Genomic DNA, 26,478 nt, shown 5'->3' on the forward strand with positions numbered 1-26,478 from the left:
TCTCTCTCTCTCTCTCTCTCTCAGTCTCTTTCACCTGTTTTCTCTCTCTCTCTCTCTCTCTCTCTGTCTCTCTCGATCTGTCTCACACTTTGTGTCTCTTTGTCTGTCTCTCTCTCAGTCTCTTTCACCCGTTTTCTCTCTCTCTCTCTCTCTCTCTCTCTCTGATGGTGGATAATTTCTACATTAGTGTCAGAGGGTTCCACATGAAGCAGTTCTCATTAATCACTCGGTGGAGACAGAACTAGGACTCTGCAACCTTCAGCTTCAGAAAGAGGACATTCACTCTCACTCTCTCTCTCTCTCTCTCTCTTTCTTGCTGCTTCCCTCCCTTCTCTACCTCGCTTCTGGCCATCTCAACCCATTACTGCTTCTGTGTTACTTTGTGTGTGTGTGTGTGTGTGTGTGTGTGTGTTATAATCATTGATCCACCACATCCATTATAAATCCCTGTGGACGAATTTCCGCAAGTTTTCAGCTTCTGCAAAACAACTAGTGACTGATGAAGATGTTCTGTCGTGCTTTTAGCCCTTTGTGTTGCTCTCATGTGCATAGTAGTCTGTTATCTTCATGTAATAATAAAAATAATAAAAACAAAGAAAAATAAAAGGTAAAAATAAAAGAACTATAATCTAAAAATACAAACTATAAACCAAATCCAGGCAGAGTTACCCATGATTTTATTTAGTTAAATAACTTACTTTAATAAAATATACTTTTTTTTCATGCGCATTAAGAGTGTAATAAAATGACACTGTCTGTATCTGTGTTCGGATTTAAACCCAAACAATTTTTTAAATTCTATAATAAATATTATTATTGTACATCATGATTATTGCAGATGTTTCCAACCCTGTCCTGTCCTTCAGAATGCCAGTCATTTAAACGCTGATTTATTTTTTTGTTGTGTTCTGTGCTGGAAGAATCACATGCAGGCTCTAAAGGTCACATGGCTTAAATAATCTGAAGCATTAATTCCACACGGGTTCATTTTTCCCACTTTTATCCGATTTGATCCTGGAAACTCCGAGAGCACTCACAACTCCATCAAAGGGAAATGCAGTGCTGTTGTTTGTTTGTTCATGTGTGTGTGTGTGTGTGTGTGTGTGTGTGTGTGTGTGTGTGTGTGTGTGTGTAAGTGAGGGGATTCCCCTGGTGTCTTAGTCAAATTGCTGATGAATTGAATTACACTAATGGGCATCTCAGCAGCAGCAAATAGGATTTATCGGAAACATTTTCTAACCCTAAAGTGTCCAATCAGCTCTTTGAGTGTGTGTGTGTGTGTGTGTGTGTGTGTGTGTGTGTGTGTGTGTGTTGTAATAAAATAAGAAATGTATTGCAACACAATGAAGTAATGCATGTCTCATAGTACTGTACACTTACACACTCTCCATGTGCTTGGTATGTGAGGGAGTGATGAAGTGGAGTTACTGTTACCACACTGACGGTGAATATTTTCCTATAACGTCACGTCCCAAAGTGTTCTGTTCCTCTTATACCACAGCAATTACAATTTTTTTATTCAGTAATACATTTTAGTCATACATTTTAGCCATTTATAGTTAGATTTAATGTTGTGGAATGTCAGTGGAACAAGTTAGTTCCTGTTCTCCCTTACGTTGCTAAAACATGCATATCAGACTCCCTCTCTTTATTCTCTCTCTTCAAGTTAATAAGAGAAAAAACAAACGCAGCTTGTTCCGCATGTTACTGAAAAACTGCAAAGAAGCGTAAACTCCTCTGTCCTGAAGATGACGGAAAACTGAAAGTTACAGCTTTACCTCTAACACTGGAGACTCCTTCTGTAACTGTTACATAAATGTCTCCTTACAGAAAACTTCAACATATCAACGATTTTCTAAATCCGTTTACACGTCTGCTGTACACGTCCCTGCGAATGAGCTGTTGCTATAGAAACGATAACGTATCAGAACGAGCGCAAGAACAAATACAACTGAGAAGTGTCTTTGGGCTGTACATGATATCTATCTATCTATCTATCTATCTATCTATTTTTTAGCAGTTAAATGATCGAGTGTGTGATCTTAGAAATGCAAACAAGTGTCTTCTGTAGAAGAATTCTGTAAATTTCCATCACTGTTATTAAATGTGTTTCCTTCTTTTTTCTTAAACTTTAACCACAGTCTGTATGTAACACCACACTGTGTAGTCACAAGGAGTTTTGGAAAGGTTTTATTTAACACTCTACAATAGTACTCAGAGTCATTTGATTATTTTAGTTCATGCATTGCTTAAAAACTAACTTGAATAAAATACAATGCCATTCAGAATAACAGAGCGCATTAGGTTAAATGTGTGTGTGTGTGTGTGTGTGTGTGTGTGTGTGTGAGTGTGTGTTTAGACATTACTGCCTATGTGTGCTTTTACGCAGTGCATATAGGGATGACGATGATGAGGATGAGGATGACGGTGGCAGTGACGCTGATGGCAGTGATGCGGTATCCCTGCGTCCGGCTGCAGCGTGTCAGAGACTGCGAGCGGCGCAGGAGTGTGTCCGACACCGGAGTGTAAACCTCATCCATCCAGAAGTCCAGAGACTCGGGGGCCTGAAACACACACACACACACACACACACACACACACACAGTGTGGAATGATCTTCCATGTGCATGAAGCTGCACTGAGGATCATCACTACACTTTCATTAAAATCCCAGGCTTTATGAATATGCATAAATATGCAAATTAGGAAACTCCCACATGTCCTCCTGCCATTCATAATATTCTGTTATCATTTGCTAATGTTTAAGATATTAGGATATTAAGAATGGCAGGGCAACATGGAGGCGTTTCCTAAGTTGCATATTGATGTATTTTCATAGATTCTGTAAATAAGTAAACTAGCTAACATTAGTCAGATTTCAGTCTTAATTTACATCTTCATATTCTGACTGATTTGTTTAACAGCAGACAAATCTGTCAGAATATATTTCAACGTTACCACGACAACCGGCATGTGTTTTAATTATCAGCTAGTAATTACTAATCATTAAGTTAGTTAGATAGCTAGCTAAACTTTGACTTCCTCTAATATTCAGATGTGGTTTAAAGTCGTCTAATTCTGACATCACAGACTGAGCTCACATGTAGCTCCGCCCCCAAAACAGAGTTGCTTTTTTATGGATGTATGGATTGCTGGATTCTACTACTACTACTTCTTTATTGGTACAAAACAGTTTGTGGATAAAACAACTGATTTTAGCTTTAAAAAATAATAAATAAATAAATAAAGGGAGTAAAATATAAACGTCTATGATTGAAATGCTTTCCATTCCTATCTGTAGCTCAGGTCCTATAGATATGTGCACACTGATTGTGTGTATTATGAATCTGATCTCAGGAAAAATTCATAAGAATTTGAACAAGTGAAACTGATGTGATTGAATTTTAATGAAATTGTTGATATTATTGATTAATTGTTTAAAAGCTGGTCTTTAATCCTAATCAGAGATGTCCTCTGAAAAACAGGTCAGATTCAGTAGAGTGAATTCAGATAAGCTGGGACACATTAAGAAAGTTTTATTTACTTCCTCGTCCTGAAAAGCAAAAGAATTTCTATAACTGATAGAGACGGGCTATGTGAGGCGACTCGGAAAAACCCTTCGGAAGTCGCTGGAGCGGAATTCTAGAAGAAATGATGAAAAATTGCATACTTCAACATCTCAACTTTAAGAAAACTGAAATATATTTTATCAAAATGATTTGGAAATGTCATTATTTTAGGCTAATTTCTAACCTCGCCTTGGTGTGTGTCTGCAGAGATCATGTTGTGTAAAGAGTCAGTTTAATAAACACAGCAATAAAAACAGTCAGTCTGTGTAAAGATCTCTAAAACATCGCTAGCTAAGTGGGATTTCCTCACGATTTGATTGTTTTTTGGAGAGTTACACGCCGTACACACGAAACGGAATCAGTTTGTAATCAGACGTCAGCTGTTAAAATGTCGGCCATGTTCCTGCTCCGTCACATCATCATCATCATCATCATCAAAACAGAGAAGAGCGCTTACACACTCCACACAGAGGGCAGAGATCTAAACTGTTTAAATGACTGAATAAGACATAATGTACTAAGCAGAAGTGAGTGAATGACTGGGAGATGATTTCCACACCGATGTTAGTGTGAACAGAGATCAGTGGAGCGAAGAGACGACGATGAGGCTCGTGTTTAAACTGCGTGAGCGACTTTTAGCTCAGGTGATGAGACAGAGTCTGATGTGGAAGATGCTGAGAATCAAAGTGAGAACTCATTTCCTGTAAGTGTATAATTCTATAAAATTCAGCAGTAATGCTGTTTTTCCGTCAGTAGATGAGGTTAGAAATGTCGAGCTCGGTGCTCGGAGTCTTTCAGTGGAACTGGAATGAAATCTTTAAATGTCATTTTCTCAGTTTTTACTTTACTTTTGTTTGAGAAACATGCAAAAGAGAAACATATTTCAGTTTAGGAAAATGTGCAGAAAATGTCGAAATTTGATCACGTGAAGGATTTTCTCAGGCTGCCGCACAGTTATGAGATGATAAGACACTGGCAGATGTTTCACAGGAGACAAATCAGCAAAAACCAAACAAAATAAATCAAATAGTGTCCTATGAAGTCCCTGAATTGATCTTAACTGCTAAGTGCAAAAATCTGTGACAGTCTAATGAACTAATTAGCCTAATTTACTTCTTTTTCATAAAGCAGATCAGTGTTTGTAATGCTCAGGCCTTTAGAGGAACATCAGCAGATGACGGACGAGTGTGAGTTTACCTGCAGGTCGAGTGGTGTGAGCTCTGACTGACTCCAGGAAACTTTTGGCCGGTCCGTTGGGAGGAGGTTAGCCTTCTGCGTGGAGCTGCGTAGAGGAACCTTGTGGACTTCAGGAATCATAATGGAACTCTTTCTCTCCTGAACTGGATGGTGCTCTTTCTTACAAACTGCACCATGCTGCTCAGCCTGCAGAAGTGAACAAAGGAGGACACAAAGTAAAATAAAGACAAGTATTCCTGTTGCAGGGTCATAGATAAATGTGTGTGTGTGTGTGTGTGTGTGTGCATACATGTGAAGGATGTAGGTGTTGCTCCTTGCTGTAGCTGATGCTCCACTCGCGATGTTTCTCAGAGCTGCTGCTCTCCGTGTGGCTCCTGGAATTGCGTATGAACAGACCTCTGCGTTTAGCCGCAGCTCCATCGGCCACCTCAGAACTCGTACTGGCTCTCAAGCCTCCTTCTGAGTGAGCCCGTGGTGGAGGCTGCTGTTGGACAGGTTCAGAGTTTGAGTGCACAAGTTGCCCTCTTTGCTCCAGCCGGTTCAGTGTGGAGAGGACGAGTGCCAGCTGCTCTCTCAGCTCCGAGATCGGCTCCAGACGCTGCTCGAGCTCGGTGACGCGCTGCAGGAGCCGTCCAACGCCCCATCGCACGCCTTCTTCCGGCCCCTCCAGAGAGTGAAACAGGCGTCTGAGCTTCCCTAAACGCTCCCGTCGCTCTGGTAACCCAGCTCCGCCCCCTTCCTGAGGTCCTCCTCCTTCTCCAGGCAGGACGGCCATCGAGCCGCACATGCTAATGTCATCCAAGAAGCGGAAGATGGCACTGATGTCGTCCTCTGCGATGTCGGTGTTATCGAGCGAGAGCTTTTCACTGAGCAGGAGGCTCCTCAGAGCACGACGATCGTTCACGTCCGTCTGAGTGGCCACGCTGACCACGCCCTCGGCATCAGGCGACCAATCATACCAGGCATCCAAACTTATCCCACTCAGCCGCTTCAGGGTGTCTCGAACCGATCGGACGATAAGCGGGTCAAACCCGGGGATGTCGAAACTACTGCCCTCGAAGCTGGGTTTAGTAAATCCGGGTTTTGTAAGTCCAGATTTGTCTAAAGCAGATTTTTCTGATCTAGGTCTCTGGGGTTTTGGTCTGTCCAGTCCAGGTTTGTCATGCTCACACGGTTCTGCAAGGCCACTGTCGATGTCCAGACTGTGGCTCTTGGCCGTCAGGACTGGGGTTTGGTGGTACGTCCTTTCTATTACTGTAGGCCCAAAATAAGTGGAGCTCTGCAGGTCGTCTAGACTTTTATGCTTCTGGAGGTAGGGAGTCTGTGCATCAGGGGGTGTATCTGTTTCAGAAGAATGTGTTTGAACATCTTCTGTATGTGCATCATGAGCAGATTCAGGATAAGGGTTGTTGCAGGTGATAAATTGTCCATCCTCACTGTCATCTCTGGATCCTTCCTGACTCTGGCTGCTGCCGTCTGTGGAAATAAAGGGAGCCAGTTTGTGGAATTCCCCCTTAAAGACGCTCCTCTTCTGAGCACAGGTTTGAACAGGATCCACAACTCGGTCACCCTTGCCGGTCAAGTCATGATTCCCAGTGGAACCGCAAGGAACGTCTAGAGAGTGTGCTCTCTGCATGCTGTGCCGATGATGCGTGTGAGCGCGTGAGCGTGCTGGAGTGTTCACATGCGACCCCCCGGTGTTCAGACTGATCAGTGCCTCAGTGGAGTCCTCATATTTACAGCCTGGAGCTATAACTCCACCTTCTGCATGCAGCCAATCACAGCGTGCACGCTCCTGAACGCAGGCCAAGCAGGAGGTCAGGGAATTAGTGTGTGAGGGCGGCAGGCGTGTGTGTGTGAGCAGGTTGAAGAGCGAGACGACGTCGGCGGCCGCAGACAGACGGTTGCTGCAGGGAGGGTGCAGACGTTCACGGAACAGCGTGGCCGGGAAGCACGGATCACGGCATGCCGTGGAGTACAGCAGACTCCGCAGCTCCAACAACGGGTGGAGCTCATAACGTCCACTCAGATACACGCACACATCTGCGTACGACACACGTGCACGGCATGCACCCAGAACCTCGAGGATCTCCAGGAGAACCAGGGCATCATCTGCGCTGTCTGACATCACTGCAGCGAGCTACGCTGGTTCAGATTCACTCATCAAAAGTGGACCATCCACACACGTCATTCTTAACAAATCCCTCAGGACAGAACGTCATGAAAATCACACCGAGGTAGTTTAGCAAACTAGCAGCTGGAATAAAGCGATGCATGAAGAAACTGTGTCAGTTCTAAAAAACATACAAAATATCTTCCAACATGGTCCATTTACTCACTGTGCAAAAAGCAACCAGGTCACTTTCCCATTATTCCCTTCTCCGGCCATCATGATCCTGCAGACATGCAGGGAGAAATGTAGTTACCTCCACGAAGCCCAAATGAAGAACATCACTGCAGAGCGCTGACCTTATTCAGAGCCTTAAAATAGCCCCAGTCTTGGCAACACAGGACAGAAGCACGTTTAGATCCCACTGGAGTGGAAATGCAGAATGAAACAGCTGGAAATAAAACACCGTCATTAAGCACACGTGCGTCATTGCGTCACCGCAGTCACTCACCGTCGCACGGTTACAGCGGGGAAAAGTGCGGGACATCCGGAGTGCGGTGCGGTGCGGGGATGGGGAGGAAAGTGAGATTATTCCACTCATCCTGCTGGAGCAGGTGGAACAGCTGAACACTTCTGCCATCTACTGACAGGAGCAGAAAGCTGGTCTGCTCTTCTTAAAAAAAAAAAAAATCAGAAATCGTTCAGGGAGTTTAAATTCATCATCAGCATTATTTTCTAAAAAATGGAGCTAAAATATAAATCAGACTTCACCTTCCCACAACGGGTCAGTACCTCTCACACACACCGGGCTGCAGATCTGCTTTTAGATTCCCTGAGATCAGATAATCCAATCATTTAAAACAACATAAAGCGTTATCTTAAATCAGATTTCAAGGAATCAGATAAAGACACTTGAATTTTAGCGCGACGATAAGTTTATTATCCAACATTTTTGTTTTTATTTATCAGCTCACACACTATGGTGATTTATTTCTGTAAACAAACAAACAAACAAACAAACAAATAGTAATGTGAAAACAACTGAGCTAAATAGTGATTAAACTGTCATAAACAATCATTTGATGTTGCAGAAAATGTTTTAATAATTTAATTTAATTTAATTTTGACGACATGTGACCATTAAATGTTTGAAGACAGACACCTATAGATCTATAACTTGTTTAATGTTCAGTACAGTGTACAATGTACAGTAATAAATTACTGTAAAAATAAAATAAATAAATGATAAACATGATAAATATTTATTTTACTATATACTATATTTATATTACTATATTTACACACAAATACAGCTGCAGATTCCGGCAATAGCTAACTGTGTATCAAACTATCCGCTATCGCCAGCTATCCTCTCAACAATCCAAAATTCTCTTAAAACAGAAAAATGGGGAAAATTTGTCAGAAATTTCGTCCAGTATAAAAAAATATTTCTGCAGACCTCCGTATGATTGCAGCGCAGATTTATTTCATGTTTATAGGTTTTAAACTCACTCACTTTCAGTAACCGGGTCACTGGGAGCTGAGAGGAAACCGGAGAACCCCGAGGAAACCCACACGGACACGTGGAGAACACGTGAAGCTCCACACAGACAGCAACCTGAGCTCAGGATCCAAATGAGGAGACAACGCTAACCACTGAGCCACTGAGCCACTCTCAGCCATAATCACTGAAAATGGATAAAAATTCATTTGATAGAGGTTGAGGTTTATATGAGCGACATGACGGATAGTGAAAAACAGAAAAAATAAATAATTAGCTTGTAGTTAGTTGTTACTACGGAGCCCCTGAAAGGACACAGTGTCATTTTTTTAAATATCTCATATAGACCACTTACTTTCTCACCCACAGCAGCTCTCTCAGTCCTCTTTAAGAAAAGAAATCCTTGTGGAAAAAAAACAACAAATTTTTGCATGCACATGATAAATTTTCAAATTCAATTCAAATTTTATTGGTCAGACACACACACACACACACACACACACACACACAATATGACATGCATGACGTGAAATGCTTTTTTTCAACCGTCTGTGACATAAAGTAGAATTTACATCAACCAGAATTTAGAAGTAGAAAAGGTAAAATATTTTAAAAATATATAAAAATATATTATAAGGGATATAAAAGATTTGGAATAAAGTGCAGAGATACAGTACTGTGCAAATGTCTTTAAATGAAGCAAAGATGCCTATAAAAATACTGAAATTAAACATTTCTACATAATAAAAATCCTCTATTAAAAGCAGTAAACAGTAATAAACTAAATAAAGTCAACATTAAGTGTAACTACCTTTAACGCATCAGTCGTCTCAGGGACGCTGTTTTCAGGTTTATAAGGAAATGAGCTGTAGGTTTTTCTGAGCTTCTTGGAGAACCAGCTGCAGATCTTCTGGAGACTCTGACCTTCAAACCTGTTTCTGTTTGTGCAGGTAAAACTGCCTTCATTATGATTTTTGTCTGAAAAGTGGTGTCTTATGTAATATGATGCTTTCTTTACTGCCATACAAACATTTTCCTGTAACATTTAATGTTTTGTTGAAAACTAATGTTTGGAATCTAAAATTTTCTTTATTGACGCAATAATGCAGAAATCATAAAGTACACATTTAAGACAAAATTTGCATTTTAAAAAATTAGGGTGACTAAGACTTTTGCAGAGTACTGTACACACACACACACACACACACACACACACACACACACACACACATACATATATATATATATATATATATATATATATATATATATATATATATATATATATATAAAAATGTATGTTTTCATGAGATTTGTTTTCTTGAAGAAGTTACGATTTGCTCATGTCACAAATTTTCATGTGTACATGAGATAATTTTCTGTTTTCACAAGAAGTTTTTAGTGTTTTGTTTTGTATGTTATAAAATAAAAGTTACAATCAGGTGTAGAAATTTAAATAATCAAATTTTTGTTATCACAATCCGTTTGAAATTCAGATTCTAATTTTTAAAAACTGCATCAGAGACTCAGAGCTCTGCTCGCTGACTGACCTGGTGCTGAGGGAATCTCTGCTCTTTCACCACAGCGTACCTGAGAAACTGAGGCTCTTTTAAAACTTATCTACGTAACTGCTTTGATTAATTTAAATTCATTTTTAACTTTGTATTTTCTCTGAATTTTATTCTTGTTTGCAGTTTTATTTCTCTCTCATTTCATATTTCCTTTGTATTAAATTGTGTTTCTGCTCCATGGTTACGTCCTGTGAAAGCGTTGTGTTATTGTTGTTAGTGACGATGATATCAGGATATTTATTTTTATTTATCACAGTAACAGAAGTGGATCAGAGTTTCCACTCGGCTCTGGACAGGAAGTGGATTTGATGGGTGTGTACATTCGCTTTAATTCACTCATTAATCTTTCTATTGTCTTTGTTTAAGGCGTCTGTTTGGGTTTGTCGTGACTCTTTGTGAAACCCCTGACCCTGATCAGCTAAAGAGATTGTGTGTGTGTGTGTGTGTGTGTGTGAGAGAGAGAGAGGGTTGAAAATACACATTATCCCACGCTGCTGATGAGTTCTGGATTGTGATTGGTCAGAAGGTGTTGATTAGTTTTCTATAACAGCAGCTCTGACAGTAGTGCAGCTGCACATCACAGGTTTATATTAATGCACTTGTTATCATAATGTCATTATCGTTTCTATAGTAACAGCTCATTCACAGGAACGTGTACAGCGAACACTCCTCATAAACAGATTTTAAATTGTTGAAATGTGTTTATTTATCATTTATGGAAGGAGTCTCCAGTGTCAGCGCTTTGTAACAGTCAGAAGTAAAGCTGTAATTTTTCCGACATCTTCAGGACAGAGGAGTTTATAAAGACTATGACGTATTGTTCTTTAATAAATACAGAATTGTAAGCGTTGAAACGAATCAACTTCTGAGTGCAACGGTAACTCCTGATGATGATTATTTTCCTATAACAGCACACCACGTGGTCTAATAAGCTGGATGTGCTCTAATAAACATAACTGCTGGATTGTACAAACACAGCTTCCAAGTTCATTACTAGCACTTTATTCCCTGGTAATTATTATTCAGATTATCAGTGTTATGTATATTTGGTTATTTTGTAATTAATAGTACAGTCTATTGTATTTTTTCTCTTGTTAATACTCTGAGAAGCATTCAAGCAAGAATTTCATTGTACTTTGTTCATGGTGCTTAAATAAATGTGACAATAAACGCTGTGACGTGACGTGACGTGACACACGTACATTTGCTGTATTTAGAGAGAGATTTGTACATGAGCATGAACATCACACTGGAATTCCTCGTTCGTACTGTTTGCTTTTTCCTCTTTTTTTTTTTTTTTTACTGATTTTACACTTTGTCACTACGAGATTGCAATTTTCATTTGAGCCAAATAAATATGTTGACAGGGAACAGCAGCACAACGGAAAGGAGACCAAACACAAACTGACACACAGCAGACACGAAGGAACCTTATTTCCACTTTCACGTCGAACTCACTGAGAAACAGGGAAGTGAAAATAAATAAACTCAAGTGCAGTTCCTTTAAACATGAACACACACACACACACACACACACACACACACACACACAAATGTGTCTTACTATCCAAAATTATTTATCCACTATCTTTTTGATTGTTTAAATAAAAGCAGGTTTTGTAAACAAAAAAAAAAAATTTGTTTTCCTCATGAGGACAAGATAAATGTCAGAAATTCCTAAAATTCCTAAAATTCCTATCCTCATGGGACATTATGGAAATGTTTTGTCCACATTATATAAAAATATCTCTCTCTCTCTCTCTCTCACTCACACACACACACACACACACACACAAGAATAATCTGTACACATCTACTCAAAATCTCGATACAAGCAACTAGCACACAAAATTATATCTAAAAAATACGTAAATAATAAATTTTACCAAAATGTATTAAAAAATGTTACTTATGTTGATATTACACAAATAAACAAACTTAAACTTATTCAAAACGATTATTATTATTATTATTATTATTATTATTATTATTATTATTATTATTATTAGCTTTTAATTAATTGCCTATTATGCAATTACACAAATAAAAATTATGCAAACAAATAAATGTAAATTTATCCAATAATGTTTATCTTATTAATGTTAAAAATTTAATGGACAGCATTATTAAAAAGAAATAATATTGCATAAATTTAACTTGTGTATTTGTGTAATATCCAGTTAACTAACTTGTACAACCCATTTAAATGAAGTTGTGTGTGTATGATTTACTAAAGTGTTTTAAAGATGCACTGTGTTTTCTTCATTAAAAAAACCCTTAAATATCTTTAATTTATCGAGCTATCTTCCTTCTCCGTTATATTCCACGCAGACACGGCAGGACACACAAACACTCATTATTGTGTACATATTATTTATTCAGTTATTCACATGAAATCATATTACAACAAAAGTAATAAGAAAGATAAATATATGAGGAAATATGCAATATTTTCCTCCACGAGTGCATTTTATAAGCTCAGTGTAAACACATAGCAAAAGCCTGCTTGTAGGATTTCACTTTATATTTAACAGATGACCATTAATTTAATTTAATAAACGGAATAATTATTTAATAAAAGCTCCAGGGAAATTTCACATCCTGTTTATTTCAAGAAAAATGATGTGGTTGTTGGTCGAAATAAAATTCTTACCAGCTAATAACGTTCAATTTAACACACAATTATTATAATTTAATTTAATAATTCAACATACAATCATTAATTATTACATTATTTTAGACATCGTTATTAATGCTCATCCTCATTTAGATTCAACTCAGAGCTATTTAATGTACCTGAAATAAAAATATATAAATCTTGCAATAATCTACTAGGCATTTGAACCATTTCAAAGTTTTGCAGAAAGAAGGAAAAGGGAGAATCCGGAAACTTCAGATGAAAGTGTGAGTCATCGTCGTGATTAACGTCATGATTAAATGTGATGAAGTTTAGTTCATTAGAGTTTCCTGTAGATTCCTCATTACTGACCTGCTGACTGAGGTCCTGATCACGATCTCTCTCTCTCTCTCTCTCTCTCTCTCTCACACACACACACACACACACTAAAACCTTTTGACCTACAGTGCTCTCAAAAGTTACTGGCCCCCTTCATGAAAAAAAAATTAAATCATATGCAACAATCGGTAGTTTATACACACAGGGACGCTGTATACTTTTTTATTTAACACACTATTTTTCAACCACAATGTGCACAAGTTTCTTGCAAAACACTTTTCAAAATTATTGGCACCCCCCCACAATTAATAATTCATTTCATATTCCAAGCCCAGTCCTCTAGGGAGAGAGTAACAGCACAGAGTCTCGTCCTGTAATGAGGTCAGAGGCAGTGTATGTGCAGAAGGTCTCAGCCATTCCTCCATGCACATTTTAATCTCTTTTACATTCTGAACATTCTGTTTGATTCACATCACACGGTTTCAGCGAGGTTCAAATCCAGAGACTGTGACGGTCGGCGTAAAAAACTCTTTCATTCATTTAGTTGATTTAGATGTACGTTTAAGGTCAGTGTCTTGTTGAAAGATCTATCTATGACCAAACTGTAACCTCATGGTAGAGACAACCCAGTCTTTTTTGCTCTGGAGCTCTTTGGATGGATAATAAGGGGATTTTACATGTGTGCAACCTCAAACTTATACCCCATGGAAACAAGAACTGGACAGTGAGAGAGTTCGTAGACACTGAAAACAATAAAAATACATTTTCACTTTTCAGACTTTGTTTTAGTGTCAAATTTGTTTGCATTCATTTGAAATATTCCTCTGATGGTGCCCATGTGTTTGAGAGAAAATACTGTTATTTAATTATTCAAAAGAAGACCTTCTTATGAGAACAATTTTGATCCTAAAGTTTAATCAGAACTTTTTGAATTATTCTGTTTATTTTATATTATATTAATAATTTTATAATCATTCCCAATTTTTTGAAGGGTGCCAATAATTCTGGAAGGGACTGTATCTTTGGAGCATCATGATTCCTAACCCAGAGCATTAAAATAATTTGGGTAACATAAATAATGGTGATAATAATTTTTAAAAAACTCAGACATGACTATAATGTTTAAAAAGGTCATATATGTGTTTACATCAACACAACATCAGCAGTGACACAGTGCAAACAACAACAACGTCATCGTCTATTCTGACATGAACAATAAAAAATATACAAAGTTTTTCCAACGAGCTCCACAAAATCAACTAAATCTACAGTTTCATGTTTCATGATATGAACCAATCATAGAGCTAAACTGTGAGGCCTGTGAAATTCCCACCAATCAGAGGACGAGCTGCGCAGAGCCGGTGGTGACAGCGAGAGCTTCGGGATGGAAATCATGCAACACGAATACGGCGGCGTTTCGCATAAACGCCCTCAGACGATCTCCTGACTCTTCCTGATGGCACACAGCAGCATCATGCTGAAGATCATGCCCAAGATCTGCAAAAAATAAATAAATAAATATAAATAAATAAGGAAATAAATAAATAAAAGTGTAAGTACAGGAGATATTGTCTTTTTCTGTGAAAACATTGGGATAATTTTACCATGATCACTCCGATTCCGATCCCAATGCCGCCGATAATATGGAGTTTAGAGGTGAAGAATTTCTCAATAGCGTCAGGGCAGCTCTGAAAACAAACAAACAAACAAACAAACAAACAAGTAAATAAATAAATTAATTCCTTTTAAATTGACCTGGAGTGAAAATAAATAAATCAACTCTTTTAGAATTGAAACCGATTTCACAGTTATTGTTATCACACAGAAGTTGATTATTTTCCTATAACAGCAAGTGATTTATTCCTCTTACACCACAGCAACTTACCAACAATTACATTTTTTTATTAAAGAATGACACATCATACTTTTTATCCCTTTATAGATACATTTAATGTTGTGGAACGATGTTGTGAAACGAGTTAGTTCCTGTTGTCGCTTACGTTACAGCAGCTATAAACACTCGTTCCCTCACCAGCCTCTTTATTCTCTCTTCAAGTTAATATGACAAAAGAAAACGCAGCCAAGAGGAACCTCTGTCAAACTTATTGATCTAGGCTGTTGGCCAAGACCAGATGGCTCACCCAACACGATGCTAAAACTGATAACTACAGAAAAAGGGGGGGGAGCTCACCCAAGGACCCTCATGGAATGAGACCTTTGTTCTGGCCAGGAACACAAAGTTCACCATCCTTCACACATTCCACAGAACCCAGCTTTAACAGACTGCATAAGGCTACTTTACATCTCCTATAAGGACAATGACTTTTCAGATTCTCACTGAACGGGTGCAATTAATACAAGTTTAAAGCCCTTCTAATCGAAGCGAATGTTAAATCAAACTCATAAGTTGATGGTTCGTTCAGGTCATGGTCTGAGAAACTGCTAGAAACTTGGAATTTCATTCACTCTCGTTTCAAAGCCATTTTCACCCCTGTTTACGTGTGTGTGTGTGTGTGTGTGTGTTAGATTAGTTTCTGTGTTTTAGAATAGTAATAAAGTCTCCTCTGATTTTATAAAGACCAGTGTCTTGTGTCTCTGTGCTTCAAATTTATTGCCTTAAACTGCCGATCTTGTTACTTCGCTCTTAATTCGGGGGCAGTCGTGGCCTAATGGATAGCGACTCGGACTTGCAACCCGAAGGTGAACCTGAAGGTTGTGGGTTCGAGTCTCGGGTCCGGCAGGGATTGTAGGTGGGGGGAGTGAATGACCAGCGCTCTCTCCCACCCTCAATACCACCACTGAGGTGAGACCCTTGAGCAAGGCACCGAACCCCCAACTGCTACCCGGGTGCCGCAGCAAAAAAGGCTGCCCACTGCTCCGGGTGTGTGTTCACGATGTGTGTGTGTGTTTACTACTGTGTGTGTGCACTTGGATGGGTTAAATGCAGAGCACAAATTCCTAGTATGGGTCAACATACTTGGCCACAAGTAACTTCACATCACTTCACTTAATATAGTGTTTCACTATATTTAGGATATTATTGCCGGTGGCCAGGGAGGTAATATCCCATACACAATTAATAAATACACTCATTTCAACTTATCGCTGGACGAATAGTTGATCAGCTATTAAAATATTAAGTTTACAAATTTCCCCTTTCTGAGCTGATCTGCTAATCTCGTACATATATTGGTGGAGAATACATCAGCTTAACCTAAATGAGCTAAATTCCTTACAATTAGAACGTTTATTATTAAACCTGTGATTTGCAGCTGCACTACTGTCAGAGCTGCTGTTATAGGAAACTAAGCAACACCTTCTGACCAATCAGAATGCAGAATTCAGCAGTGCTGTGGGGATAAAGAGGAATAAATGTGGATAGAACTACACTCCTCACTGTGGAAGAAGGCGTTATTTTTTGAGTCACATAAAAAGGGAAGTATCCAGATGCTGCCGGTGTGTTTATGTGTTAACATTATTCTGAAATTTCCCGGGGTGTTTACCTTGGTGATGAGCACATCCAGTCCCTCACGTTTAGGACACGTCTCCTCGAGAGTCTCCATGTCCTCGGAGCTGAAGGGTCCACAGCAGTTCAGCTGGAAGATAAAAATCACAGTGATGTGTTATACTGACAGCGAGTGAGAGACAGCGGTGAGGAGGGACAGAGGCTCGGAGCTCACCCCGTACTGGATCAGGTGCAGGGTCTCTCTCAGAGCTTCCTGTTTATTCTCTTTGTATTTTTCGTAGGTTTCCTTGTAGAACTGAGTGACATCATCAACAACCTGCGAACACGTAATACACACATTCACCTGGATGGAAAATGACACGGCTCAGAACTTACACTGTATACGAGATAGCGGCAATACTTCGCAACAACACAGTGTAAATCATGTGCTTTTATAGTCCATAAATAGGCAGTGAAATGGGAGTGAACAGGAACTGAACTAGAGCTCTGGCGAAACTGACCTCTGTTGCTACACTGTGTGGGTGTGTGTGGGAGTGTGTGGGTGTGTGTGAGAGAGAGAGAGAGAGAGAGAGAGTGAGAGAGAGCACACTGACCTTACTCTGGATGGAAAATCCCCAAATCCCAACGGCCACTTCCACAACAAAGATAAGCAGGAGGAAGAAGAAAAACTGAGAAAAAAAAAGAGTAAAAATAGAATCATAATCATGCAATCAGGGAATTCTCTTCCTTGTGATGCTGAAAGCTTTATGTTTGGAATTAATTTCAGGAAAAAACAAATGATAGCAATGAAAGAGAGAGAGAGAGAGAGAGAGAGAAATATGAAAAGGGAGTGAGAAAGATAAGAAGATGTTTATATTCACCAATCCCAGCATGCACAGCGACTCCTGAATGGCACCGCAGCAGCCGAGAAACCCCACCAGCATCATCAATCCTCCTATGGCTATGAGGATACACACCACTATACACACACACACACACACACACACACACACAGTCAGCACATACATATGCACATCATTAACACACTCCCCCAGAAATAAACGGTGTTTACATTACGTCTGAATTATGAGATAGCTGTTGATCTCAGTTTGGAAATCAGCTGTTTCTATGGCAACACACACATACAACATCAACAAGGTTGTGCAGGAACACGTATAAAAACCATCATATGACATAAACACGTTAAATCAAACACACTGACGCACACATGAAACATATCTGGAACACGTGATTATAATTATTAACGCTGCACTGTTACCACTCTGTGTTTTATTCCTCTTACACCACAGCAATGTGCCACCAAGTACAATTTCTTTTAGTTACTAAAGAACACCACGGCATACTTTTTATCCATTTAAAGTTACATTTAATGTTCAGGAAAGAAGTTAGCTCCTGTTCTCACTTACATTATAGCAGCTATGAACACTCGTTCCCTCACCAGCCTCTCTTTATTCTCTCTCTTCAAGTTAATAAGAGAAAAATATGCAGCTTGTCATGTTCCTGAGAAACCGCGAAGAAGCGTAAACTCCTCTGCTGTGATAGAAGATTAATCAACACTTTCTGACAGAGTTAAATCCATCGTGACGTTACGCTCCTCACTGTGCAAGAAGCTGCTATTTTTCAGTCTGATGTGTTTACAACATGATAATGGATCTTTAAAAAAAAAAAACTTTCTATCCGCTGATTGTGAGTTTGCTTTAAGATGTTAACGATGTTTAAACGTCATCATTGTAACTGTGACGTGACGTAAACACACTAAAACACACTGACCTGTGTAGAAGCCACTCGGAGAGCCATCACCTTCAAACAGGCTTTTAGTCCTGGGATCAAACCTGAGCCAGAGACCCACCGCCAACACACCTGTACCTGCCAGCTTACACACACACACACACACACACACACACAATAATATTATACATCCATCAACACATACACAATTTACATAAATGCTACTCCTCCATAGTTAATATAATTACAAATAAACATCAGTCAACAATGTTATAAAATAAACATTAGATTTAATATTAATATTAATAACAATATTTTTGTAATATTTCTTTAGATCAACAAAAATCATCTGGAAAGCGTTCTGATTTTCCTGTACATGTTATCAAACCTTTTTAATAATTACACATGATAAAACTACAACAACGATCATGACTGTTTTACTGAAATCACAGTTAGATTTATTTTTATTATAAATCCTACAGAAGTCAGACGTTTCCTTTACACTGTACACCACAAACATTTACAATCTCTCAAACACACTTTAATATGTGTTTCTGAGAACCAAGAACAGACCAAAACGAGAATGGATATACATTTACAGACTAGAACATGACAGATTTAAAATAAGCACTAAATGGTACCTTTCTTTGTCACCGGGGTTTTACTCTCAGTTTACACCTTCAGTACCTTTAGTGTGTCTTTTACCTGGAAATGTGAGTGTTCTGTACCTTTAAAGGTGATTTCAGGCTTTAAATAACTGAACCTTTCTTTCCCTTTTAGAGGAAAGCTTTATACACACATTTACAGATAAAAGATACACACTAAAAGCACATAATGCACATGTTAGTACTCTTTATTAATTAATTAATTGAAAACAAGTGACTGGTTTTGGTTTCGATCAGGCCAGGTCAGAGCAGTAATAAACGTCTGAATATGTTTTTAGTCAGCTCAGCACTTGCTCACTGTCTAATAATCCTGTTTTTCTTTAAATCAATACATTTTAAAATGTAAAAATGTATTTATTGATGAGGTTTATTTATTTCCTATTAAAAAACCTACAATTAGACAATATACTGTATATTTGGGTTGTAAACTTCAGGCTTCTACACAATATGATACGATTTCCATTCTTAAGGCAACGACTCGATATTTGACTTTACCTCCGGTTCTGATCCGATTCTGATGTGATTTGATTCAGTATCGTCTGATTTACATGTTTCTAACTTTGTTCAGAATCTGGAGTAGGCCTACTGTTAATTCACGAATGTCGATGACACAGAGAAGGACTATGTTAAAAGTACCAGCGTTACAGCAAAATCACCTGTTAAATTATTTACACATCAGTTTGAAAATACGATTTTACTCGCCAGTTATCGGCCCTTTTTCAATAATACACAAATTGATGCATCGATCCAAATCGTCTGATCGTTACACCCCTAGTGTACACTACGTAAAGGTGAGCTATGGCAAAAGAAAGTCCATCATATGCAAGAATCATTAAAATAGCGTGTAATGTTGTGGAGTTAGAACGTTCTGAATCCATACTCATGATCTATTCAGAACGCTTTGTCATCAGGTTTTTTCACACACACACACACACACACACACATTCCTAGGCTGTGTATTAATTCTAACCGTCATTTGTGCTGTAAGTGAAGTAAAAAAAAAAAGACTCCTTCCTTTATTGTTCTTATATAAAGTTTATATTAAGTGTTTCTTCACACTGATTCCTTTAAGTAAAATTTCTTTTGCACAAAAATAGTTCGATATTGTTATAAGTTATATCTAAATTCTTCTCTTTACTGTAAATAGATACAAATGCAGATATAAATAGAATGAGTGCTATGTGTCTTGTTTCTTTTCAGAAAGCTTGGAGGTGTACATCACAAGGGAAAAAAAAGTTGCGCAGGTTTTTCTTTCAGGCGTGCGCGAGCGAGCGGGCAGATATGAAGCTCACGGATAAAGACCACGCTCATTAACACGAGCATTAACACACACATTAATGTTAACATTAACACACACATTAATGTTAACATTAACACACACATTAATGTTAACAGGAGCATGTGGTTCTGCGTCATGTATTTCCTGCCTTCATTCATTCATTCATTCATTCATCTTTAGTAACTGCCTGGTCAGGGTTGCTGTGGATTAAATTACTACTCGTTTGTTTGTATTTTGGGAAATATTCACACACCATGCTCACACTGCTCACACTTCTGCTGCTGGGTTTAACAGTGAGTCCGGGGCAGAGTGTTTCATAGCATTCATATTTAAAAAAATAAAATAAAATAAAAGCTTCCAATTCAGGCCACGCCCACTTCAGGCTTAAATGTGAATACAGATACTTGCAGCACTGATCAGATATCAGCAGTTTCCTGAACAATACTCTTCTGTAAAAGACTGCAAAAAAAAAAGTGCAAGAGTGAACATGTTCAACGGGCTGTTAGAGACACGCTGTGAAAGCAGCAAGATCACGTGATCTCATTTCTCTGTCGAAATGTGCCACAATGGTGTAAATTATAAGGAACGTTTTTAAACTCCGCCCCCTCCTCTCTCTCTCTCTCTCTCTCTCTCTCTCTCTCTGTGAAACTGAAAGTGTTCTCTCACTCCGCATATTCACCATACAGACCTCATATTTGCTTTTTTTCCACATTTATTGTCGTTTAAACAAAGCAGACCGAACAAATGAAACTCGACACACACACTCTCTCTCTCTCTCTCTCTCTCTCTCACACACACACACACATACCCAGTAGAGAAGGTTGAAGATAAGCAGCAGGTATTTCATACTCGGTACAGGACAGCAGCTCATTGTGCATGAACAGGTCCAGGTCTCCTCTCACTTCCAGCTGAATTAGAGATTAAAGCTGAAATATAATTCACTACAAAGTTTTTATCTTTCTAAAAGTTCAGAGCAAACGCTAAAATATCCGCTACATCGCCTCGTCCTTGTCGTCTCTGGGGAAAAATCCCAAAACAAAAGCTGCAGGAAGTTGATTTGTTCTCACCTCAGCCAAAAACCTTCCAGTCGAGGAAGCGAGGAGAGCTCATGAATATTAATGAAGCAGAGATTAGAACTGGCATGTGATTGGCTGAAGCGAGATTTCTCATTCTTCAACCCGCATATAACAGACTACAGTACACAGAGCTTACACACACTGTAGAGCCCTTACAGCTCTACACACACTGTACATCACAAATATAATACACATATAATACACCATTACAGTGAAGTAAATACTGTGTGTGTGTGTGTGTGTGTGTGTTACTGTAAATTACTGTTAGCACCCCGAAGTTGATTATTTTCCTACAACAGCACAGCTCCAAGTGTTTTATTCCTCTTATACCACAGCACTTCACCAACTATTATACAATTTAATAAATAATAACACATCATACGTTTTATCCATTTATAGGTACATTTAATCGTCCAAGAAACAAGTTCATTCCTGTTGTCACTTACGTTATAGCAGCTATAAACAGTCGTTCCCTCACCAGCCTCTCTTTATTCTCTCTCTTCAAATTAATCAGACAATAAAATCGTAGCTTGTTACGCACGTTACTGAGAAACTGCAAAGAAGCGTAAACTCCTCTGTCCTGAAGATATTCCCTCCATAAATGTTAAATAAACACATTTCTTACAGAAAACTATACACTATATGGTCAAAAGTATGTGCACCCCTGACCATCACACCCATATGTACGTGTTGAACGTCTCATTCCAGATTTATTCCCCGTGTGTTTGCTGTTATAATGAGCTCCACTCTTCTGGGAAGCTTTCCACTAGATGTTGGAGCGTGGCTGTGGGGATTTGTGTTCATTCAGCTACAGGAGCATTAGTGAGGTCAGGTGCTGATGTTGGGATGTCGAGGAGGTCTGGGGTTCAGTCGGTGTTCCAGTTCATCCCAAAGGTGTTCAGTGGGGTTGAGGTCAGGGCTCTGTGCAGGACACTCGAGTTCTTCCACTCCAACCTTCACACACCATGTCTTCATGGAGCTCGCTTTGTGCACAGGGGCATTGTCATGCTGGAGCAGGTTTGAGTCTCTTAGTTCCAGTGAAGGGAAACTGTAACGCTACAGCACACAGAGACGTTCAGTACAACTGTGTGCTTCTGACTTTGTGGCAAATAGGAATAATATTGGGGAATAAGCACATATGCATGTGATGGTCAGGGGTGCACATACTTTTGGCCATATAGTGTATGTGCAAGCATGTGATCACAAATAACAAATAAATATGCTGAATTGAATAAGTGGTGTAAAGGAAGAACACATCAGATATTTATTCTTGCAGTTTGGCCAGGTTAAATGTTACTTACTTTTTTGCCAAGTGTCAAAAGTCTGACTAATGCAAAACAAACACACACACACACACACACACACACACACACACACACAGAGTGCAGATAAAGGGTTTAAAAATGCACAGTATTAACGTCTACATTAATAGTGTGCGCGCGCCTCCGTTTTTACTACTGAATAATGCAAGCATGATGTAAGGTGCTATTAAGGGTACACGACGCAACATATGATATAATGTATATATCATTTACACACACACACACACACACACACACACACACACACCATCATCATCATCATTATCATCATCATCATCATCATCTCGCGCGGGACTACCATGTGCTATAAATAGAGCCAGGGATGAAGAACAGTCTGGGATTTGGGCGCGCGCACACACACACACACACACACATGCACGCACGCACACACACACACACACACACACACACGTCCCAGACCTTCGGTGGAGTATCGGAGAACAATGGTCTCGACGCGTCTGTTTAAGGAAATGTGGAGTGTGTGATCTAAATTCCGAACATGTCGCGCTTTCATTCACACACACACACACACACACACACACACACACAAACGTGCACGCATGCTTTGCAATAACTGACCCGCGTGCACATGTTTAATAATCCCCACTAAACCCGCACTGATCCCCGCATGTGCACGCATGCACCTCTGTCCCGCGCTCCAGCTGCCCGTCCGGTCCGGTGCGTTAATCCCGCGCGTCGCGTGCACTTACCCAGAACACGAAATTGAAGGCGAACATTAAGTACTTGATGCACATCTCTCCTCCGGTCAGAGCCGCCATCACTCCCTACACACACTCTCACACACACTCTGTCTATCTTTCTCTTTCTCAATGAAAATGTAGATGTTTTTTAGTCAGCGTGTTTTTAGGAGAACGCGGATCACGCGCTCCCGTTTCGCTCCGACTTCACGCACAAGCTGCGCGAGCGCCACACAGCGAGCGACTCCGCCACTCCGTCTGCGCGCGTGAGAACTAATTCTGCTGCAAATGCTATGAAGCTCTGGCTTCAGGTCACCGAGAGCCTCACGGATCCGCTCCTTTGTTTCCCTACGTCCGGAATGACGTCATCTTCTAGCAGGTAGCGCTGCATGGAGAATCGGTTCGTTTTGGAAAGAGAATCGACTCCCAAGTGAATCTTTAGGTCTCTTTTTGCTCCTTCTTGCTAGTGTAAGTTGTTTATTCAAGTGTGAAGTGCACTGAGGGGTGAATCTCACAGCAGAGCTGGACTCCCAAGCCACTAATCACGGTTTTTTTTTTTTTTTTGGATATAATAGCCTACATCCTTATACAGTAAACAAGTGACTCACCTCCTGAGTTATGTGAAGACGAGGTCAAGGTCAGGATCTGTGTTGTGTCAGTTATTGTTGTGTTGTGTCATTACTGAACTGGACTGGAAAATGCTTCAGATCTGCTCCATTACTCATCAGATCCAGAAAAATCACATACATCTTTCACATCATCATGTTTTTCACATGCAGGTGCATTAACAAGTACTAAAGTAATAATAATAAAAAACATATAAAGGTGCATATCATCATATTCTTCCCTGAAACTCCACAAATACATAAGTTCACACATGACATGGGAATAAGGCGAAAAATTAATTAAACCATTTGAAGAAATTCTTTCCCTCAAAAAATTAAAGATTTGAAACAGTTTTTAATAGTTATTTGTAAAGTATTTTTAGATCTTTATGTCTACATGTAGGTTTATTAGTGTAACAGAGAAAGCCTCAGTAATGATCTCTCAAAAATATTAAGCAGCTTTAACTTGCTAAATTTATTATTATTTAGCAAATTGAACTTTTTTGTTTCATTTTATGGATTTGTTTTTTTACGTGTGAAAATAAACTAATCATATTTTTAAAAAATTCATGTGAAAATAAATGCATCAAATGAATGTTTAAAAAATACATGTAAAAATAAATAAAACCTGAAAATAATATGTGAAAATTCAGATGTTAAGCTAAATGAATCGTTGCATTTAATACTAATTCAATTCACTTTTATTTATACAGTGCGCTTAACAATGGACATTTTCACAAAGCAGCTTTACAGAAATCCAGATTTGGATTTAGATTTATCTCTAATGAGCAAACCAGAGATGGCAGCGGTGAGGGAAACATCCTGAGAGGACATGAGGAAGAACCCTTGAGAGGAACCAGACTCGAAGGATGGTGCGATTATAAATCATTACTCTTCTATAACTCTGTACAAAAGAGTCAGAAGGTGATAAGTGTGTTTAAAGATCTTCAGTATAAGCATCAGGTTAAGCTGTTAGATTTGATTAGAGTTTTAGATTTAAGTCTGTAATATCCAGCTGAAGTTATCACTGTGTGATGATCGAGACTGAGTTCTTGAGGAAGTTCTTGAGGAAGAACATTTACAGCCATCTACAGGGTGGCTCACTGCTTTCTGATTTCTGTGAAATGTGACTTTCTGATTGGTTCATTGCAATAAAATAACATTTTTGTTACTACACAAGGTTTCTGAATGTTCAAAAGAGATTCAAAAGCACTAAGATTCAGTTAAACGGTTCGTTCAGTTCGTTCAGAAGAATCGACTCAGTGAGTGAATCCCTAATTAAAGAGCCGTTTTTTCTCCCTCAGCTTCTCTGTGAAAACATTTTCCACACATCAGAATCAGAGAGACACTGGGCCAGACAGACCTCTCCATACAGACCTCATAACTGTTCATATAGACTCCATAATCATTCCTAAATATCATTACATCATAGCATATTTTTAGCATTACATGTAAGACATGCTGGAAATACGATAGAATTTACGATAGAAACGACAGAAAGAATAAATATGATTGTTCATGTATTCATTTTACACTGCAAAAAAGCTATGTGTGTGTGTGTGTGTGCGTGTGAGTGTGTGTGTGAGTGTGTGTGTGTGATAATTGGGTGGAGTAGGATGAGAAACAGTAAGTAGGATGTGCACTTTGTGCTCTTGGCACTGAAAAGGACCTCATTGTGTGATGATAAAAGAACATACTGTGTATGTGGGTTTACTGTGTGTGTGTGAGTGTGTGTGTGTGTGTGTGAGTGTGTGTGCGTGTGTGAGTGTGTGTGAGTGTGTGTGTGTGTGTGTGTGTGTTTTAGTGAAATATTTATGGGGTGGTGTGATGAAGTGGAGTTACTGTTACCACCCCGTAGTGCCCTTTTCCTGTATTCCTCATACAGCACAACAATTCACCAGCAATTACAATTTTTTATTTATTAAAGAACTATAAACCATTTATAGTTATATTTAATGTTGTGGAACGTCGGTGAAACGAGTTAGTTCCTGTTGTCGCTTACGTTATAGCAGCTATAAACACTCGTTCCCTCACCAGCCTCTCTTTATTCTCTCTTGGAATTAATAAGAGAAAAAAACGCAGCTTGTTCCGCATGTTAGCGAGAAACCACAAAGAAGCGTAAACTCCTCTGTCCTGAAGATGTCAGAAAACCTAAAGTTACAGCTTTACCTCTGACTGTTACAAAGCGCTGACACTGGAGACTCCTTCCATAAAGGTTAAATAAATGACAGAAAACTTCACCATATGACTGGTTTTGCATGTTTTTAATCTGTTTATTATCAGTGGAGCGTCCGCTGTGCATGTCCCTGTGAATGAGCTGTTACTATAGAAACAATAATGTATTAGAATGAGCGCATCAATAATAAACCTGTGATTATAGAAAATAAAACACTTTCTGACCAATCAGAGTCCAGAATTCAGCAGCCTTGTTGTGTAATAACTTCTAAAGAAAACATTCCTCTGAGCATTCCTTACCCGTCGGAGTCCCCAGTGCAGGGTTCCGTTATTTTATCTCAGTAATTAAACAAAATGCCAGTGTCTAGTGACTTTGTGCCACTTTCCAGGCATTGTGTGTGTGTGTGTGTGCGTGTGTGTGCGTGTGTGTGTCTACGTGAGAGTGTGTGTTTAGTTTGGCATGGTTCTACCCTATTGCTATGTCTTATCTGTCTTCACTCTGCGATTAATCCTTTGGTTCCTCTTGTGCCCAAACTTCCTCCAATTGTTCCCTCTTAATG

At 39.1% G+C, this 26,478-nt stretch overlaps 2 protein-coding genes across 3 annotated transcripts; both read right to left on the minus strand.

The window, feature by feature from the left end:
* Positions 1 to 2,193: 2,193 nt before the first annotated feature.
* On the minus strand, positions 2,194 to 7,402 carry si:dkey-88e18.8 (major intrinsically disordered Notch2-binding receptor 1). The gene is made up of 3 exons (XM_026914231.3): positions 5,056 to 7,402; positions 4,767 to 4,952; positions 2,194 to 2,564 (listed from the first exon to the last, which is right to left on the minus strand). Exons 1-3 carry the CDS (start codon positions 6,892 to 6,894, stop codon positions 2,382 to 2,384), a joined length of 2,208 nt encoding a protein of 735 aa, XP_026770032.1. The 5' UTR covers positions 6,895 to 7,402; the 3' UTR covers positions 2,194 to 2,381.
* Positions 7,403 to 12,304: 4,902 nt separating this feature from the next.
* Positions 12,305 to 23,559, minus strand: cd9a (CD9 molecule a). 2 transcript variants are annotated; one of them, XM_026914118.3, is made up of 8 exons: positions 23,151 to 23,559; positions 18,141 to 18,243; positions 17,231 to 17,328; positions 16,964 to 17,038; positions 16,585 to 16,686; positions 16,408 to 16,500; positions 14,509 to 14,592; positions 12,305 to 14,401 (listed from the first exon to the last, which is right to left on the minus strand). In XM_026914118.3, exons 1-8 carry the CDS (start codon positions 23,217 to 23,219, stop codon positions 14,336 to 14,338), a joined length of 690 nt encoding a protein of 229 aa, XP_026769919.1. In that variant the 5' UTR covers positions 23,220 to 23,559; the 3' UTR covers positions 12,305 to 14,335. The 2 variants fall into 2 exon arrangements, with proteins under 2 accessions (XP_026769919.1, XP_026769920.1); XM_026914119.3 differs by lacking the exon at positions 23,151 to 23,559 and adding an exon at positions 20,851 to 22,453.
* Between the last annotated feature and the right edge of the window lie 2,919 nt (positions 23,560 to 26,478).

Source organism: Pangasianodon hypophthalmus, chromosome 6, assembly GCF_027358585.1.
Source record: "Pangasianodon hypophthalmus isolate fPanHyp1 chromosome 6, fPanHyp1.pri, whole genome shotgun sequence".
Taxonomy (NCBI): Eukaryota; Metazoa; Chordata; class Actinopteri; order Siluriformes; family Pangasiidae; genus Pangasianodon; species Pangasianodon hypophthalmus.

Bases quoted from the DNA above. Each gene is read 5' to 3' on its own strand.
- si:dkey-88e18.8 (XM_026914231.3), bottom strand. From the start codon at position 6,894: ATGTCAGACAGCGCAGATGATGCCCTGGTTCTCCTGGAGATCCTCGAG. The intron at 4,953-5,055 runs GTATGCACACAC...TCACTTCTGCAG, and splicing joins AACACCTACATCCTTCACAT to GCTGAGCAGCATGGTGCAGT. The intron at 2,565-4,766 runs GTAAACTCACAC...TGTGTGTTTCAG, and splicing joins TCACACCACTCGACCTGCAG to GCCCCCGAGTCTCTGGACTT.
- cd9a (XM_026914118.3), bottom strand. From the start codon at position 23,219: ATGGCGGCTCTGACCGGAGGAGAGATGTGCATCAAGTACTTAATGTTC. The intron at 17,039-17,230 runs GTGAATATAAAC...TTTTTTTCTCAG, and splicing joins CGCTGTGCATGCTGGGATTG to TTTTTCTTCTTCCTCCTGCT. The intron at 14,593-16,407 runs GTAAACACCCCG...GTTTGTTTTCAG, and splicing joins TGGATGTGCTCATCACCAAG to AGCTGCCCTGACGCTATTGA.